The 13,349-nt window shown below is 41.0% G+C and overlaps 1 protein-coding gene and 1 non-coding gene across 2 annotated transcripts; one reads left to right on the top strand and one right to left on the bottom strand.

The window, feature by feature from the left end:
• Window positions 1-3,410: 3,410 nt before the first annotated feature.
• Window positions 3,411-3,517, bottom strand: LOC138882433 (small nucleolar RNA R71). Its single transcript, XR_011404037.1, has one exon. It is a non-coding gene; the product is annotated as a small nucleolar RNA R71 (small nucleolar RNA).
• Window positions 3,518-4,358: 841 nt separating this feature from the next.
• Window positions 4,359-5,144, top strand: LOC138881161 (uncharacterized). The gene is made up of 2 exons (XM_070161367.1): window positions 4,359-4,364; window positions 4,428-5,144. Exons 1-2 carry the CDS (start codon window positions 4,359-4,361, stop codon window positions 5,142-5,144), a joined length of 723 nt encoding a protein of 240 aa, XP_070017468.1.
• Window positions 5,145-13,349: the final 8,205 nt, after the last annotated feature.

Raw genomic sequence — 13,349 nt, 5'->3', positions numbered from 1 at the left:
ATGTAAAACATAAAAGTTGTATCTCTTTGAGTTATCTTTCCAACTATATATTGTGGAGTCCAAATAGAGTTTTGAGAGAAAAGTAATGTACATTTTACTAAATAGTACGCAATATGCCTACTCGATTCTTTGTTTTGTTGCTCTATCATCCGTTGATCCGCGAATACGATCCCGGCTTAATTCCTTGGGCTTTTACTCAGACTTCAAAACTCCAAATCACTTGAATTCATTTCATAACATCTACATAACTCGAAATCACTCCTACAAGGCATAAAACACACAATTAGTACGAGAAACTAGCGATTAAAGCTCAAACTCAATTAAAGTGCAGTAAATTAGAGTGTAATAAACGACTAAAATACGCAATTATAGCCTATCATCAGTGAACGTCTATATTTTAGAGAGATTTTAGGTATTATTACTTGGTGGTTAAGTCACCCTTTCCTTATAAATAGAGGAGTTCTATTCCATTATAATTCATCCCAAAATCAATAAGAATTCTCTCTTTTCTCTGCAATATTATTCTTCTTCTTTTACTGTTTTATTTTACGTAATCAGCACGAGATTCTACCGTCTCAAGAATCTCTTTGAGAAGATTAAGGTATAACTTTTCTCCTCTTTTGATTATGCCGATATTATAAAAAGAAATTTCGTTGCCCTTAAAATTTCGGGCAAGAACTATATGACACGGGTGTTGGATGCTGAAATCAATTTAGATGCAATAGGTCTTGGAAACACCATTAAAGATAAAAATAAAGCATCTACCCAAGACTGTGCGAAGGCCTTGATTTTCTTGCGCCATCACCTTGATGAAGGGTTAAAAATAGAATATCTCACAGTCAAAGATCCACTAATTTTGTGGAATGGTTTAAAGGAAAGATATGATAACTTAAAGCTGGTCACTCTTCCACAAGCACGATATGATTGGGCTCATCTGAGGCTGCAAAACTTTAAGTCTATTTCTGAATATAATTCTGCGATATTTAGAATTACTTCTAAATTAAAACTTTGTGGAGATAGTATTATTGACTATGAAATGCTTGAAAAATCGTTCACAACATTTCATGCCTCCAACATGGTCTTGCAACATCAGTACTGAGAAAGGTTCAAGAAGTATTTTAAGTTAATTTCTCTTCTCCTTGTTGTTGAACGAAACGATGACTTTCTCATGAGAAATCACGAAAATCGACCCACTGGGTCTACACCATTGTCTGAAGTGGATGAGGTATATTCCCATTATGCTAAGCATGGAAAAGGCCGTGGTCATGGCCAAGGAAGAAATTTTCTTGTCGTGGTCATGGCCAAGGAAGAAATTTTCTTAGTGTTAATTGTTGTTAGGCTAGAAACTCGTGTTTTAGCCGTGGTATTACATTCCAATGATTGCATTTTTATGTTCGTTTGAGCTCAAATGATAGTGAATTACACTTAGTACGTGTTTTATGCTTTGCAGGAAGCGATCCGAAGCTCAAAAGTTAATTTGGAGCTAAATTGATCAATTTGGAACTTTGAAGTTTGAGTAAAAGCCCAATGCATTAAGTCGAGATCATGTTTGGAAATCGTGTACCAAGTCTGGATGTTAAAAGAGGACGAAAAAAGTTCACTCTTAGAAAATTACACTGTTGCGCCGCATGGGGCGCCGCAAGGCACGGCGCAGCAGTGTAAAATTGAGCCTGACTCAAAAATATGAGGCTGCAGATAAAATTCACTACCGCGCCGCATGGTGCAGCGCAGCCTACGGTGCGGCTGTTCAAATTTTACAGAGCTAGTTCCTAGTTCGCACAGGAAAGGGTTTTTTCATCTTGGCCCGACCTTACTTGGTATAAATATATGTAAAAAAGCCATTTTGAAGACTTTTGACATATCTTAGACCTATGGAGGCTATTGCGGAAGGGAGAAAACGTTTGGAGCAATTTTCGGAGGAGATTGGCATCAAATTCTTCATTCCTTCATCTTTGCTTTGTAATTTAATTATGCAATTTATTTGGAAAATTATGAACATGGTTATGAGTAGCTAAATATTTAGTCTAGGGTTTTGATGGAACCTATTGAAGGATGAACTTCTTGTTATGTTAATATAGTTGGCCTGGTTTAATCTCTATTTGTTCAATTATGTTCTTGTTGTAGTTAATTGATAGGATCCTCAATTAGTTGTGCCTATTTAGTGTGCATAACTCGGGAGAGAGTGCATATTTAGGTAATTGTTAAATAACACCACTCTCAGAGTATATGAGGGATCAATAATCGAGGGTTTAAAGGTGGGATTAGGGATAACGAAGCCTTGGATGCAATCTAAAGTGAGCTGTAATAAACAAAGCCACTAGCGTAACTTGGGAGAGTGCGTCTAGTAAATTGTCGTGATTACTCGAGAGATATTTATGGTAATAAGAGTGCTCATGATTGATAGAGACGATTAGGTGAATCTATGTGAAACATAACCGGAAGGGATTCCATCAATAGAGGAAATCATAACCTTAGATCCTTCTCTTAATTGTTTAAAACTTAATCATAGTTAGTCTTTACTTACATAATTGTAGTCCGTCATAGTTAGTAAAAATATCCTCAATTGTTATTCAAAATGTTTGGGAAGTTGATTACGTAGAATTTAGTGAGTCTGATAAGAGTAATTGGTAGGTTAATTCCTTGTGGGTTCGACTCCGGACTTGTAAACTGGATTATATTTGCAACGTCCGCGTGTCTTTTTTATAAGGCATAGTTGGGCGTGACCAATTTTGGCATCGTTGCCGGGGAATTAACGGTGTTATCAATTATAATTGAAAGAAGTACAAAAATTCTTATTGTAGTCATTTTTCTCTATACCCAATTTTTACATTGAAATTTTAACGTTTGCTGACTTGGTTGCACATGTGCATGCCTAGAAACTCATCGAGATCTGGTGAAGTATTTAAAGCATTATCAGATCCCGAGAAAGTTTTCAAGGCCTTGAATCGGCTAACCGGAAAAACAAATAACAACCAACAACTGCACAATTCGAAACAGTCATAGGAGATCACGAGGAAAACCCAGCGGTACCAATAGTGCCAGAGGATGCTCTCTATGAGTGGGCACAACCCACAGCTAAAAATCTGTCCACAGCAATTGTAGTCCCGCAGATACAGGCTGAGTCATTCCAAATCACGAATAACATGATGCACTTGTTACAGAACAAGGGACTATTTTCGGGGTCACAAGTCGAAGATCCTCAGCAACACTTGAAGAATTTCCTGTCTATCTGCAAAACCCAAAGGCAGCCCAACGTAACTCCGGAAGTAATCAAGTTATTATTGTTTCCATTCTCAGTGACAGGAGCTGCCCAGACTTGGCTAAACTCACTTCCCATTAATTTTATAACAACTTGGGATGAGTTAGTCAAACAATTCCATAACAAGTTCCACCCACCCAACAAAACAGCTCAACAAATTGATGAAATTTTGAGCTTTAAACAGAAACCAATGGAGACACTGCATGAGACATGAGAGCGTTTTAAAGGAATGTTGGTTATATGTCCGCACCATGGTATTCTAGACCAGATATTGGGACAACGGTTTTACATGGGATTGTCAGATAGCGTGAAGAATATTGTGGATGCCTCAGCTGGTGGGGCATTTTTGAGCAAAACATGGAGAGATGGCCAGAGTTTGCTTGACAAGATAGCACAGAATTCGGGATGGTCAACCATGAATGCACCTATCACTCCAGTAGTTCACTCAGTACCCTTAGATCCATCCAACTCTATGGCTGAAAATATGGCCACCTTATTGACACAGATGAGTATACTCACCAAAAAAGTGGAGGAGTCAGGGCAGAAGCAACAGGTACACATTGTAGATACTACCAATAGGGTCTTATGCACATCTTGCATTAGTCGGCCAATCGGTAACCAGTGGAATGCAGAACATGATCATTATCACTACCTTGAAGACATGAACTATGTGTCTAATTATGGAGGCCAGAGACAGGGTGGTCAGAATTGGGTCCAGCAAAGTCAACCATACAGGCCAGTCCAACCGCAGTTCAACAATGGGAACATGGGAGGTATGAGACCCCCTAACAATAACAATATGTCACCTTACCCAAGGCCACAGGGATATTATAATCAGAATCAGCAGCAAGGGTATCACCCTTCTCAGCAGCAGCATGGTGGAAGGCAGGAAGATGGGTTTGCTAGACTTGAGGCAATGATGCAGCAAGTTATTGGGTATAATGCAAAGATTAATGAGAGAGTAGATGCACATGATATAGCAATCAAGAATATTGAAGTGTAGGTGGGCCAAATTTCTATGTCTCTGAACAATTGTCCTCATGGGACACTACCTGCAGACACCCAAATAAATCCAAAAGATCAAGGCCCAAAGCAGTTAATGGCGGTGAGTCAATGTAATGGCAGAGATCTGGATGTATAGCAAGAGAGGGCTTGAGAAACTAGACAGGCTGAGACACTTATACCAGTGCCCATTGAGCTGGATGAGTTAACAAAACTGACAGAGGTGACAGTCCAGCCTGCCCAGGAAGAAAATAGCATTCAGAATGAGATCGAGAAAGAAGTTGAGACAGTCCACGAACTAATCGTTGATGTAGCAGCTGATAAGGATCAATCCCAATTGATTGGGAAGAAGAGACCTCCTGCACCTTTCCCTCAGAGGCTGGCTAAGTACCAAAAGGAGGAGCAATACAAGAAGTTCTTCGAAATGCTGAAACAAATCGAGGTAAACATACCATTGATTGAAGCTTTGAAGGAGATGCCTGGGTATGCAAAAATGATGAAGGACTTGATGTCCCGAAAGTTTGATTTCCAAGACTTGCCCACAGTTACTCTTACTCAGACCTGTAGTGCAGTGGTGACTAGACCAATTGTAGAAAAGTTGTCTGACCCAGGGAGCTTTACAATTCCATGCACTATTGGTAATTTTACTTTTGCTAAAGCACTGTGTGATCTAGGGGCCAGCATCAATCTTATGCCCCTGGCAATTTATAAGAGGCTGGGCATTGGAAGAGCTAGACCCACCTCTATGTTACTGCAGCTGGCTGATAGGACTGTGAAACGACCCTCTGGTATCCTGGATGATGTGCTAATTCAGGTAGGGAAATTTGTGTTCCCTGCATATTTTGTGATCTTAGACTGCAAGTGGATGAAGAGATTCCCATAATTTTGGGAAGACCATTCTTGGCCATGGGGAGAGCTCTCATTGATTGTGAAACCGAGGAGCTCAAGATGAGATTAAACGATGAGGAGATAACATTCAATGTGCATAAATCTATAAGGTGACCAAGTGAATTCGCCAATGCTCTCTTATTGATGTCGTGGATGTAATTGTAGAGACTAATGATGAGATGTTGAACATTGAGGACCCCCTTGCTGCATGTTTGATGAATTTGGATGAGGTGAATGGAGAGGAACTGGCGGAATGGGTGTTGGCATTAGAGGGTAGAGGGTTTTGGGATAGAACTCTAGAATTTGAGCCCTTGCACTTGGAAAATCGAGAGACTCCTCCAGCCAAGCCATCCATCGAAGAACCACCAAAGCTGGAGTTAAAGCCATTGCCTGCCCATCTCAGGTATGAATTCCTTGGACTTGACTCCACATTAACTATTATTATCTCATCTAGTTTGTTAGATATGCAAGCTCAACAACTCTTACAGGTACTTAAGGAGTGCAAGACTGCCATTGGGTGGACCATGGCAGACATAAAGGGGATCAACCCCGCCTACTGTATGCACAAAATTCTACTGGAAGAGGGACACAAACCTTCCAGGGAACACCAAAGAAGGTTGAACCCTAACATGAAGGAAGTGGTGAAGAAGGAAGTAATAAAGTGGTTAGATGCGGGAATTATTTTCCCAATCTCTTACAGAAGCTGGGTTAGCCCAGTTCAATGTGTACCTAAGAAGGGTGGCATGACGGTAGTTAAGAATGACAACAATTAATTGATCTCTACAAGAACCATCACGGGCTGGAGAATTTACATGGATTATAGAAAGTTAAATCTAGCCACCCGGAAAGACCACTTCCCACTTCCCTTCATTGATCAGATGTTAGATAGATTGGCAAGGAGGTCACACTTCTGTTTTTTGGATGGGTACTCAAGGTACGACCAGATCTCTATTGCACTGGAGGACAGAGAGAAGACCTCTTTCACTTGCCCGTATGGCATTTATGCCTTTCGGAGGATGCCCTTTAGCCTATGCAACGCACCTGCCATATTCCAACGGTGCATGATGGCCATCTTCACTAACATGGTAGAGGATATAATGGAGGTATTCATGGATGACTTCTCAGTGGTAGGGAACTCATTTGATGAGTACCTGATAAATCTGACTCGTGTGTTGAAACGGTGTATCGAGACTAACCTGGTTCTGAATTGGGAGAAGTGTCATTTTATGGTACAAGAGGGCATAGTCTTGGGGCACTGGGTGTCAAGCAAAGGAATTGAGGTAGATCATGCTAAAGTGGATGTGATAGCAAAGCTACCCCCTCCAACTTCAGTCAAAGCAATTAGGAGCTTCCTCGGACATGTCGGTTTCTACCGGAGATTCATAAAAGACTTCTCAAAAATTGTCAACCCTCTCTGTAAGTTGTTAGAAAAAGATCGCCCTTTCTTATTTTCTGATGATTGTAGGGTAGCATTCGAGGATCTGAAAAGGAGGCTGGTCTCAGCACCTATCATAGTTGCCCCTGACTGGGAGCAGCCATTCGAACTCATACGTAATGCCAGTGACTACGCAGTGGGGGCAGTGCTGGGACAGAGGAAGGACAAGCTGATGCATCCAATCTACTATGCTAGTAGAATGCTGAGTGGAGCCCAGCTGAACAATACTGTGACTGAGAAGGAGATGTTGGTTGTAGTGTTTGCTTTCGACAAGTTTAGATCATATCTTATTGGTTCTATGGTAATTGCATACACTGATAATGCAGCTCTCAGGTACTTGATTGAGAAGAAGGAGTCTAAGCCGCGCCTGATTCATTGGGTATTGCTGCTGCAAGAATTCGACCTTGAAATTCGTGAACGTAAGGGCAAAGAGAACCAAGTCGTTGATCATCTATCACGACTTGATGGAGCTGAAAATGCAGTTGAGGTTGAGGATATTCTGGAAACCTTTCCAGACGAGCAGCTACTTGCTACTAGTCTCGAGCAAGCACCATGGTATGCAGACTTTGCAAATTACCTGGCCATCCGGAGGTGTGTCCCCGAGATAGAACAATCTTCTGTTTTGCAGGCTTGTCACGCATCAGTGTATGGAGGACATTTTGGAGGGGTCAGAACAGCTGCGAAAGTGCTTGAGGCCGGATTCTTTTGGCCCACAGTGTTTAAAGATGCGCACCAATGGGTGAAGGGCTGCAATGAATGTTAGTGGACTGGGAACATTTCCCGTCGCCATGAGATGCCCATGAACCCAATTCAAGGGGTAGAAGTGTTTGATGTTTGGGGGATTGACTTCATGGGTCCCTTCGTCAGCTCCTATGGCAATAAGTACATACTTGTTGTTGTGGATTATGTGTCCAAATGGGTAGAAGCTGCAGAGTTGCCCACTAATGATGCAAGAGTGGTAGTGGGATTTTTAAAGAAGAACATATTCACCAGATTTAGGACACCAAGAGCGATTATCAGTGACGGAGGCACTCACTTCTGTAATAGAGCTTTCGAGAAGTTGCTTGCAAAGTATGATGTACGCCACAAGGTGGCTACCCCTTATCACCCGCAAACTAGTGGGCAGGTTGAAGTGTCAAACAGAGAGATAAAGAGTGTGCTAATAAAGATTGTGAATGCCACAAGAACTGATTGGGCGAAAAAGCTAGATGATGCACTCTGGGCCTATAGAACTGCTTTTAAAACTCCAATTGGTATGTCACCATACAAGTTGGTGTTTGGAAAGGTCTGCCACTTGCTAGGGGAACTTGAATATAAAGCGTGGTGGGCGTTGAAACAACTGAACTTAGATATGGAGGTTGCAGGCACAACAAGGATAACGGAATTGCATGAGCTCGACGAGTTCAGATATCTTGCTTTTGATAGCACAAGGTTGTACAAAGAAAGAATGAAGAGGTTGCACGACAAGAACATTATGGAGCGAAATTTCAAGCCCGGAGATATGGTGTTGCTTTATAAGTCACGATTAAGGCTATTTCTAGGTAAACTCAGGTCACGATGGTCTGGCCCATTTCAAGTGGTCGAAGTATTCCCTTCTGGTGCTTTAGAGATTGCCGCAGAGAAAGACTCTCGTACATTTAGAGTCAATGGGCAAAGATTGAAACTATATGTGGGCATGAATGAACCAAAAGAAGTGTCTGAGATCCTCCTGACTGAACCTCAGAGGTTGAGCGAGCCTTAAATGCGCTTATCTGCGTCGTGCCGTGATGTTAAATCATGCGCTTATTGGGAGGCAACCCAATTATTAACCTCACTACCCCATAACTGTAGTTTATGATTATTAGAATTTAGGAGTTATGAGACTTGATTGGACAGGTACAAGCATGAATTGGACATAAAATAAGTATAGAGTCGGGGTGCAACCCGGAAACTAAATGTAGAAAATAAATCGAATTTTGTGAAAAATGGCCTACCGCACCGCATGGGGCGCCGTGCCATGCGTCGCAGCAGGCCAAACGGGGCTGAAAGACAAAAAGTGAGGGTCTTTAATATTTTCCACTACCGCGCCGCATGGGGCGGCACACCCTGCGATGCGGCAGTGCAAATATTAAAAAAAACACAAACTTAACACTCTCTGTCCGCCCCCCTCCCCCTAACCCCTTGTTCTTTTTATCTCTTTCATTCCAAACGCTACAGCCCTTCCCCCAAATCCCCCATTCTCTTTTCTTCTCCAATTTCTCTCCCACACACACCTTCCATCCCTTCCATTCATCCTCAAGGTAAGTTCTCTATATTCTTCTCTTTTCTTGAGGTAATTTAGTGTCATGAATAGTATAGTTAATTTCAACTAAACCCTATGTAGTGTATTGATGCTAATTAATTTTTTTATTTTATTTTTCAATTTAATTACTTATTTTGGCCAGATTGGTGCTTAACTTGTTGGGTTTCCATTGTGCTTATACTTGTGGAAGATTTTGAGCATGTCTTGAGGCCTATAAAAAAAATTATGGTGAAGTTGTGTGGAGGTACCTTAAAGGCCAAAAATTAGTGGTGTATTTGTGCAAATTTGGAGAACTTTGTGCCATTGTTACATTATGGTGATGGTAGGATGGTTGATTGGTATGGTTGTGTAGTAATATAGGAAGAATTAAAGTTTAATTTTGAGGTAACTTTGGTGAATGTCATGTGTTTGTCTAAATGCCTCAATGACATTGAAAGTGATATTGTAGCTTGGTGGAGCATAATTGCTATGAGAAAATGTGTGCTAGGTGCTAATTGGTATGTTCGATTCATGATTTGTGCTTGTATAGTGGTGTGTTTTATTTTGTGAAGCTTGTTAGTAGCACATTAGTATATTTATTTCTCTTCGTAGTTACTAGATTAGCTTCTTAATTTTGTATGTTTAACTAGTATAGTTTGTGATTTTGGAGTTGTACTATTATGATGGTGGTTGGGGGGATTGTTGATTGCTTGTGGAGCACTTCCATCGGGGGAGTCTGGGTCCCTGATATACATTTTACTTGTGAACATACCAATAACATAAGTATGGGGTGGTTACCCCGTTTGATTTTGTTTTGGGTTTTCGTATTGTGGCTAATATTATTCGTCTTGTGCAGGTAGAATGTCATGCCGCTCGATAAAACGCTCTAACATTGGTTCGTCTAAGGTTGCTTCTAGCAGCCGTCATGGTGGGAGACGGGCACCTCCCCCCACCCAGTAGTAGAGGAAGATGAGCGCATTGACCCTGATGCGGATGTGATACCAGCATGCAAATATGGTATACGGGTTGTCCTCGCCCATGCTCGACGCTGGTTTTAGACATTTGTCCTGTCAGTCAACCCGGATCCTGAGGTTGCTATTGACGATGGGAAGTTGACCCGTAAATATGGTGAAATTTACAGCAACATTCGGGCTTTGGGTTTCGACAGTCTGTTTCGTCGGGGTGATGCGGTGAATGTGAACCTAGTGAAAGAATTTTATGCTAACTGGCAACCTGAAGTCAACCTGGATGCTGTTTACGAAGTGCATGTAAGGGGTAAAGTGATTCCATTCTCCTTCCGGGTGATCAAACGGATTATGGGATTCACAGAGCATTCCCACAAGCTCTTTCAGAGGTTTCTCCGCCAACTAGACTATCCGTCTATTCGCCGCCTGTTATGTGGTGCTGACTCTTCTACTGCATGGACATGAGATGCCATTGAATTCCACAAAGATATAAAGAAGTCAACTTTCCAGTGGCCAGCCAGGGTTCTGTTGCGATTGATTAATACCAAGATCACGCCGACTGGAAGTGACACTGATGTACCCCGCCTGAAGGTGTGTTTGATTTATGCCCTGTTGACTCGGATGCAGTTCGACCTTGGTAAAATCATGCTTGAGCATATAGCTAAAGTGAGACCACTTGGGGCTCGCCGTCTACATTACCCGAGTATGATCACTCGATTGTTGCGAGCACACCTTGTGGAGGAGGAGTACCACTATGACAGGACTATTCTAGTGTCTTATCCTATTAGGCCCTTTGATGTTACGTCGGTGATCGACCCCCCTACTGCAGTTGTTAATTCGGACCAGAGGATGGTCCGCGTTGAGGAGACTCTACAACTATTGTTTTCTAACTTGCGCCTTTGGGTTGATCGGGGGGAGGCTAATTTGGAAGAGTTGCAGCAAGATCACCCCCTTTCTGCTATCACTCAGCAGTGGTTAGGGTTGGCGAGAGGAGGACAACTGCCACCCGATGAAGATGTGAACTCCATTCCCTCAGATAATGAGGAGTATTTGCGCACCTTCGAGGGTGCTGATTATTAGGCCTTGGGCCTCAGGGAGTACCCTTTTCACTCTTGATTTTACTGCTTTGCATTGGGGACAATGCAATCTCTTAAGTGTGGGGTGGGGTACTCCTAATTGATTGTATTTGTACTTCTCTTTGTTTGTTTCTTGCTTTCTTAGACAATTGGTCTGTAAACTATAATTCTGAATTCTATCGGGCCTGTAATAGTTAGTAATTAAGTATGTAGTTCGACTCTTCCCGACGATGGATATTGTCGACTGATTTCTTGAGGGAAATGAGTCGAAAGAAAAAACAAATCCAAAAATATGTCTTTTATTTTTTATTTTTTTTATTTTTTTCTTTCTTTTAGGTAGTGTAACAATTTCCCCTTGGTTTTTCTTTGTGCTGCGGTTCTTTTCCAAGGGTTTTGCTTGAACTGGGTATAGTTAAATCTTTTTATTTTTTTGTAGGAATTAAGAATCTTTAGTTAGGAAGCTAAGTTGAGGGATCAATTTCCCTTGATTGTATATGCCTTGAGAGTGGTAAGGGCCTTAGTTGTGACACCTATGCTCAATTCTTGACTCTTAAATAAGTGCCTTAAATCGTATGATTAAAACTGTGCTTAACTACTTTGACTAAGAGTGTCTTGATTAGTCCAATCCTGAGTGAGTTATGTTCCATGTGTGTGTAAGGTTTTGTATTATTATGTGCAGTGCATTTGATGCCTAGAACTTTCCCCATGTGTTTGCAAAGCGAAATAGTAGTTTTGTTCAGTCTTGGAAGTGATATAGACATTTCTTTGTTGAGTCATATATACATATTTTAACCGCCTAATTGTGATGTATCGTAGTTAACCCCTTTGAGCCTATAATCCTGTTTCTTTGGCAACCACAATATAAGCCTTACCTAATTGTTTTAATTGACCATATATTTGAACCTTTTCACTTCTCATGAGCACTTAAATTGCTATGAACTTTGCAAAAATTAAAGTGTAGGGTGGTGGGTGTGGCTTTTGAGTGGAAGTAATGGAATAAGGAGAAAGGTGCATTGTGTTGAAATATATATATATATAAGCGTCCACTATATATATATATATATATATATATATATATATATATATATATATATATATATATAAGTATAATACAGGTATATATATATTCTTTGATAGTGGTGGCTCTTGACGTACTTGTGCTTAAAGATGTAGGAAGTTAATCTAGATTGATGTGAAGGTGGAGTTTTGGTTTGACATAAGTGGGGTTTGAAGGTTAAAGTATATGTATTAAAGTGTTTAGGGAGGTATAGTCACTCTTATATCTAAATGTATCCTACCCGTCCCGCAGCCTACATTACAACCAATTAAAGTCCTACTTGATCTTAGACTAAATGAGCTCGATTAGTAGAGTAGTACACTACGGGCAAGCCTATGGTGCATCTTTTGTGGCATATGAATGTTATTTCTGAGAGTAAGTGAATTCTTTCTATCTCGAGTTCCTAAATATTCTTAAATTTTATTGTGTGGGACTACTCTCTTTTGTTGTGTGAGGGCACTTGATTCAGGAAGGAGAGGTAATATCATTGACCTCTATGTTAGAGTAAGTGGGCGAGTGATTAATGCATGGTACTTTTGAATCGAATCTTGAGGGTGGGATGTTATGATAAGGTGCTCAGTCTACTTTAATTATTCTTGGCATGATGTATCAGGGAAGTTGTTTGACGAAAGGTTATCCCTAGGTGCAGTGTAGTTCAAATGCTCGAGGACGAGCAATTGTCTAAGTGTGGGGTGTTGATGTTAGGCTAGAAACTCGTGTTTTAGCCGTGGTATTACATTCGGATGATTGCATTTTTATGTGTGTTTGAGCTCAAATGATAGTGAATTACACTTAGTACGTATTTTATGCTTTGCAGAAAGCGATCCGAAGCTCAAAAGTTAATTTGGAGCTAAAATGATCAATTTGGAGCTTTGAAGTCTGAGTAAAAGCCCAATGCATTAAGCCGGGATCGTGTTTGGAGGTCGTGTACCAAGTCTGGATGTTAAAAGAGGACGAAAAAAGTTCACTCTGAGAAAATTGCACTGCTGCGCCGCATGGGGCGCCGCAAGGTGCGGTGCAGCAGTGTAAAATTGAGCCTGACTCGAAAATATGAGGCTGCAGATAAAATGCACTACCGCGCCGCATGGTGCGGCGCAGCCTACGGCGCGACTGTTCAAATTTTACAAAGCTAGTTCCTAGTTCGCGCAGGAAAGGGTTTTTTCGTCTGGGCTCGACCTTACTTGGTATAAATACATGTAAAAACGCCATTTTGAAGACTTTTGACATATCTTAGACCTAAGGAGGCTATTGCGGAAGGGAGAAAACGTTTGGAGCAATTTCCGGAGGAGATTGGCGTCAAATTCTTCATTCCTTCATCTTTGCTTTGTAATTTAATTATGCAATTTATTTGGAAAATTATGAACACGGTTATGAGTAGCTAAATATTTAGTCTAGGGTTTTGATGGA

The sequence above is a fragment of the Nicotiana sylvestris genome, chromosome 11 (genome assembly GCF_000393655.2).
Source record: "Nicotiana sylvestris chromosome 11, ASM39365v2, whole genome shotgun sequence".
Lineage (NCBI taxonomy): Eukaryota > Viridiplantae > Streptophyta > Magnoliopsida > Solanales > Solanaceae > Nicotiana > Nicotiana sylvestris.
Note: the sequence above shows the minus strand (reverse complement) of the source record. Positions and strands in the feature narration are given on the sequence as shown.